The 6,000-nt window shown below is 33.1% G+C and overlaps 1 protein-coding gene and 1 long non-coding RNA gene across 4 annotated transcripts; one reads left to right on the top strand and one right to left on the bottom strand.

The window, feature by feature from the left end:
* On the bottom strand, window positions 85-3,750 carry LOC109353335 (protein indeterminate-domain 12-like). 3 transcript variants are annotated; one of them, XM_019595567.1, is made up of 4 exons: window positions 3,496-3,750; window positions 2,856-3,252; window positions 685-1,016; window positions 85-630 (listed from the first exon to the last, which is right to left on the bottom strand). In XM_019595567.1, exons 1-4 carry the CDS (start codon window positions 3,641-3,643, stop codon window positions 227-229), a joined length of 1,281 nt encoding a protein of 426 aa, XP_019451112.1. In that variant the 5' UTR covers window positions 3,644-3,750; the 3' UTR covers window positions 85-226. The 3 variants fall into 3 exon arrangements, with proteins under 3 accessions (XP_019451112.1, XP_019451110.1, XP_019451109.1); XM_019595565.1 differs by having other exon boundaries at window positions 85-1,016; window positions 3,496-3,550; window positions 3,584-3,749; XM_019595564.1 differs by having other exon boundaries at window positions 85-1,016.
* On the top strand, window positions 1,029-2,551 carry LOC109353336. Its single transcript, XR_002108445.1, has 2 exons — window positions 1,029-1,728; window positions 1,795-2,551. It is a non-coding gene; the product is annotated as an uncharacterized LOC109353336 (long non-coding RNA).

The raw sequence follows: 6,000 nt of genomic DNA, 5'->3' as shown, positions 1-6,000 counted from the left end.
TATATATATATATATATTAGATAATGGAAACTGAGGAAAGAAAAGTCTAAACAAAGAAGCGAGAAGGTTTAAGATTAAAAAAAATGGTGTCTCAACAATACATTCATGACTTATCAACGAAACTGAGAGAGATTAAAGCATTGTAATTGAAAATGGAAAAAAATACATATTCATGGCAACAAGGGCAAGAGATTAGGGAAAGTGAATTGCCGATTTTACCCCCATATCAACAATTCCCCCATGACTCAGGGGCAGTGGTTGTCCCAACGAATCCAAAACCTTGCTGTTGGTACTTGAACTGTGAGTGCTGATGGTGATGGTTCTCATAAGGTTGGTTCTGGTAATCTACACTTCCCGTGAACGTTAACATATCCTTCATGTTCATGCTAACGTCAACATTATTTCCTCCGTTAGTCAGACCCAGAAAGTCCCTTGTCTCGTTCTTGTTTAGCCTCTTCATGTTGTAGTGATTATGATCAGGTACCACAGAATTGTTGAGCTGAGTCGTCACTGTTCCAAAATGAGTCACGTGTTGTTGTTGGCCAATGCTAACGGTAGCATTAGGGCCTGTTATGGCAGCGGCACCGACGGTCGCCGCCTTCTGGAGCAGCGCAGTGGCTGAGAGATATGCTGATGTACAAGAGTTTGAAGGGTTTTGTGTACAAACTTGGAGGTTTCTGAAAGGTGAAGATGTTATGATGTTCTTGGGGTGGTGAAGAAATGAGGGGTTGTTATTGTTGTTGGGGATATGAAAGGTTTGAGCTTCAGGTTTGATACTGTTGTGGAGGGTAGTAGCAAAGTTGCTAGGGTTAGGGTTTTGGTGTGAAGGGTCCCAGCTAGGATTGAGGGTGGTGGTGAAATGGTTTTGGAAGTTGTTTTGTTGGGTTGTTGGGAAAAGGAAGAGAGATTGGGATAATGGGTTTGTGGAGTTGTTGGCTATTTGATTTGCTGAGATTCTTGCACTTTCTTCAGCCAATGCATCACAAAATGCTCTATGAGTTATGAAGCTGTCCTTCCTGCAGTTTTTAGATACATAAAAACAAAATTAAAAGCTGTGTTATCTCATGTTCTGCATAATGTAAGATTGAAAAGTAAGATAACAAATATAGGAAATCTCAGTTCTTTTTCCAAAATGGTAAAGGTAGAGATGAGTTATACTGTTATTATACAAATAATACTGGTCACATTTGTACAGCATAAGGAGGAGAAAACATGAATCTAGAGAAAAATAATGTTTTACTCAATATATAAATATATATATATATATAACTAAGGCGGGTTAGTTTAAAAATTTGTGGGAGGTATCCAATATTAAATATTTCTGTACCTAATGTTAAGAAAGTGAGTGGGTTAAGACTTATGATCATAAACTATTTTGTTGAGGGGGAAAGGTTATAAATGGAATTAGAGGATTTTGTTAAGGTATTAGGTATGATCTGAGTTTGAGGATGAAATGATGAATCATGCATGCAAATGTGAATTTTGCATAAGAAGGAGAGACATATTACGTCCTTGTAGAGTGTGTAGGGTGTGTCCCGTTTGCAAAAAGGTGAGGGAAATCGTGCATGGTGGAGGGGTACAGCAGCACGGATCACAGTGAGTGAAGTGTCAAAGGCTTGGACCAAATTGAACGTGAGTTGTGTCCCAGGGTCAAATTTAAAGTTGGAGAGAGAGAGAGAGAGAGGGAGAGAGGGAGGAGCACAAACCAATGACAATAGATGCATGAATGTCCTTATGTTTTTGGTTTTTTTTTATAATGTGGATGACCTTAGTTGTGCTAATTTATGCTTGAAGAAAGGGGTTTTAACTTATAATATACATTGGCTCAAAATGGTGAAAGATTATTGGTGTAATATGTTGTTAATTTGGTATGAAAATTATGGTGCAAGTATATGGAAATTAAACTAGATCTCATGCATGACAATAAGATAAGCAATGAAAATGAATCAACCATGAAGCAATAAAGAAAGCAACTTAGCATAGATTTTGTTTGCAGATTTATCAGATTCCACAATGATGGAACTTCAGAGAAAAATAAAATAAAATTAAGAGAAAGTAAGAAATCATCACAGGTTTTCCAAACTATATTATTTCTTTTACTTTTCAGTAGACAAAAATAGATCTACATCATTTTCTCAGAGACTTCAGCCACTCCACACACACACACAAATGTGTGTAGAGAGAGAGAAAGATCAGAAGTAGTCTAGAAAACTATTGAGCACACTCTCTGACACACTTTGGAATTTTTGTGTAGCCTTAAACCCCTACTAATTGAAGATTTAAAATATTTGGACATAATGCAAAAAATAGTATAACATGCATGTGTGTGTATCATAAGCTTCTTTTTAAACAAATAACAAAATGGCTATTGAGTCATAGTCTCATAGATATATAATATAGTAGATAAAAACAAAAAGGATGTGGGGGTTGTGTTTTTTTGTTGTTGCCGCAAATTCATTTGGCAGTTTTAGAATTCATAAACAGGTAAAGTTGTTCTGGTCTTTCTTTCAATTGACACTTATATTAGCTGTGTCCAATTTCATGCAACCTGCCATGGCACTTCAGCATTTATAGCAGAGATAAATTGCAGGACAAATCTACCTTACCATTCTCATGTAAGAAAAGAGATCCTGTGAGAAGATAAAATTAAGAGGATCTTTTTATATAGCATAAGAGTAATATAATATAAGCATGGTTTTATAAAAAGTTGCATGTGAGAGCATAACATTGTGATTTTGTTAGTTTCCACTATCTACAATTGAAGTTGTATTGATTGCATTTTTTGTAATCATCTGCAAGTATGGTAAATGCAACCATAATCAGAATTTAAAACTTAAATTTAAGATAATTTATACCTGGAAAAAAGGGTTCCACAATCACATCTATACTCTCTAGTACCACAAGTTTTAGAGTGAGCTTTCCAATCTGACTGAACAGCATAGATCTTAGAGCACTTGTCACACTTCCACTTCTTCTCTCCATGTTTTCTGCAATAGTGTTTCTTAATACCTGTAAGATCTCCAAGAGCCCTTGATGGGTTGTGGTGAACACATGAAGGCTCAGGGCAAACATAGGCTCTCTTTTTCACTTCTTTGTTGTTCCTTTGTTTCAGCTTCCAAGGCAAGTTATGGCCTCTCCTATGAAGCTGAAGATTCTGATCCCTCTGGAAACCCTTTTTGCAGATCTCACACACAAACCTATTTGTAGCTAGAAGAGTCTTTGGAGATAAGGCAATTACTTCTGCATCTGGGTCTAAAAACATGTACACCATCAAATATTAATTAGACTAATTCGAATGAAAAAAAGAAGTTAATTAACCTTGCATGATAGTACACATATATATATATATATGAGGTAGACTTATTGCATGATGGACTGAGACTCAACCCTTATGATTTAGATATGTGTAACAAAAAGAAATAATATATGTAATATGTATTACATATATCATATAATGAAGAATCAAAGAGCTTATATATATAACTTTATTTATACCTGGGTTACCAGGGAGGCTTCTCTTTTTCTTGATCTTTTGTTGAGGAGAAATGGTTGAGACTAAGTCCTGATGAATTCTTGCATCAGAAGAGAGTACACTGGCTTCTTCTGATAAAGGAGTGGAATTGGACATAGGTGCAGGGAACATTGGCTTTGAAGAAAAAACAAGAAGCAGAAGGAGGAAAATACAAGGTAAGAAAAGCAAGATACGATATTCTAATATGTCTTGGTTTGTTTGTTCCTTCCTTATAAAATCCTAGTTATATATTTATCACTTGGCTTGTGAGTGTTATAGTATAGCTTTGGTTTTGGTTTTGGTTTGGGTTTGGACACAACTAATAATTAAGGTGAACCTCGCTAGTGAAGAGGTGGCACGGATACACGTGGACAGAGAAAGGCATAAGAGCACTAACAAGGTGGATTGTTCCTTGTTTTTACAATTTCGATTGTTTGTTTATGAGGTTGTTATTATTAGAGGAAGAATATGTTCTTCTTACTTGTTTTATGTTCACTTCCTTATTAAGTTCGGTATAATGGTAAGATTGTTCTTTAGTAATCTATCAGATCAGATATTCCAATCGTGTTAATAGTCTCACTATTTGCATTTGCAGGATAGGACTACCTCCCTAGTAATGCCACACAATTTTTTTTAAAACTCATTTGGAAGTTGTCATGGACTAGGGAGGCATAACTTGGTTAAAGTGAAGGATTTAAGGAATGAATTGGAATCTTTTGTCTTCAACAATGTCTGATTTTCTGTCACAGACTAGTCATATATTGTCACATGAATATATTTTTTAAAGTAACATTTTGATTGGCTTATGATAGAAAATGAGACACCCTTTAGGACATGTGATATATGTCTTTAAGGAATTAAGTGAATGAGATTGACGGTTCAAGTCTCATTAACACCAAATTAAAAAAAAATCATAAGGTAAAATTTTAAAGAATGAAATAAACTAGGTTAAAAGTTCGAATCTCGTACGTAACAAATACTAACCTACTTTGACCAAAACAACTTAAGATGAAAAGTTTTTTCCACTTAATTTGTTTCCAATACTGAATCATATTTATTATAAAATACTAGTTGTAAGACTTGAATACCAATAGTATTGTAATTGATATTCTAGAGAAAATATAATAAAATTATAAATTAACTTAATAAACATTGTACTAGCCACCATTGTCTTGCTTTAATTGATTTGGTGAGTGATTATAAAATGTAAGAAAAAAGAAAATATTGAATTATATCTCGTGAAAAGAGAGAGAGAACGCCGACAATGGGTTATGTTAATTTCAAGTCGTTATCTTATGCCGTGAATTGTTTGTCTGAACATTTGTTTCAGACATACCCCTACCTAGCTTTTCTTTCTATATATTTGTGTGCCTGTCTAATCTACATATAATTCATCAAGAGAATCATCCACCATGTAATTATAAATATTTTAATATTTACGCATAGTATGTTATTGTAAAGATATTTTACATATCTATCTATATTGTAAAAAAAAATCTGTGTTAATATTAAAATTATCAACAAAAAAATATGTGCAAAAACATAAGATATTTCCTCAATACAAACTTAGTACCCTATAGTGAGGCATCTACTTACATGTACTTGAATATGAGTAGGAGATGTTTTTCTTTATTTTGAATTTTTTATTGAAAAAATAGTCAAAATTATATCGGTTAAAATTTGATCAATGTCATGTATCACAATCTCATCTGGTATTGAACTCTTTACTACGGCATAGGATTTGAAATTGTTATAAATAATAGTATGGAAGAGAAGGTAATAACGGTTGTAGAATAAGAAGGAAGGGTGGCAAATTGTTAGAGAACATTGAGAATAAAATTAAACAAAAAGAGACTTGGATTAGAGAAAGGCTATTAGACTTAAAAGGCTAACACCTTTTCAAAATCGAATTTATTGGGATAGGTCTTCGCTCTATTAAAACACTTTTCATTAACTCAATTATCTATTAATTATTATAAGTCTAATGGGAAATATGTAATAAGGGACTTTTTAGGGTAGGTTAATGTTATCTCTATTGAAAAGAGAAAGGTAGCACACCTTTGTAATAATATTTTTAAGCATAATAGAAGTAGGAGAAGCAAGAAAAGCTTTGTGAAAGGCAAATTGCCTGAAACAAACACAAAGCTAATTACATGATTGATTCACTCATTGAAATTCAACTTAATTGTAAACAATAATAATGTATCAGTCGAATGGATAAGCACTTCTTCAAATTCTCTTCTTCTATATTAATTACAGAAATTTAATGGATAGGAGTATCACCTATTCTCCTAATTTTTTTTTATCTTTCTATTAATAAAAAAATTTCATTATTGATAAAAAAATGTATTAGTGTATATAATCTGAAGATCAACTCTCCTTATTCATGTTCCTATCCAATAAAAAATGACACTTAAAAGTTATAGAAATAAAAATTATTATTTTTATACTATTTATTAAAATTCTACTGGATAGGGACAAAGAGACGT

The sequence above is a fragment of the Lupinus angustifolius genome, chromosome LG08, assembly GCF_001865875.1.
Source record: "Lupinus angustifolius cultivar Tanjil chromosome LG08, LupAngTanjil_v1.0, whole genome shotgun sequence".
NCBI lineage: Eukaryota > Viridiplantae > Streptophyta > Magnoliopsida > Fabales > Fabaceae > Lupinus > Lupinus angustifolius.
The sequence above is the reverse complement of the archived record's forward strand: the minus strand, read 5'-3'. Positions and strand labels throughout refer to the sequence as shown.

What these genes read in the sequence shown, in the direction of transcription:
- LOC109353335 (XM_019595564.1), bottom strand. Translation starts at nt 3,643, where the DNA reads ATGTTCCCTGCACCTATGTCCAATTCCACTCCTTTATCAGAAGAAGCC. An exon ending in AAGCCTCCCTGGTAACCCAG is followed by an intron (nt 3,253 to 3,495) that starts GTATAAATAAAG and finishes ACATGTTTTTAG; the next exon opens with ACCCAGATGCAGAAGTAATT. An exon ending in TGTGGAACCCTTTTTTCCAG is followed by an intron (nt 1,017 to 2,855) that starts GTATAAATTATC and finishes TAAAAACTGCAG; the next exon opens with GAAGGACAGCTTCATAACTC.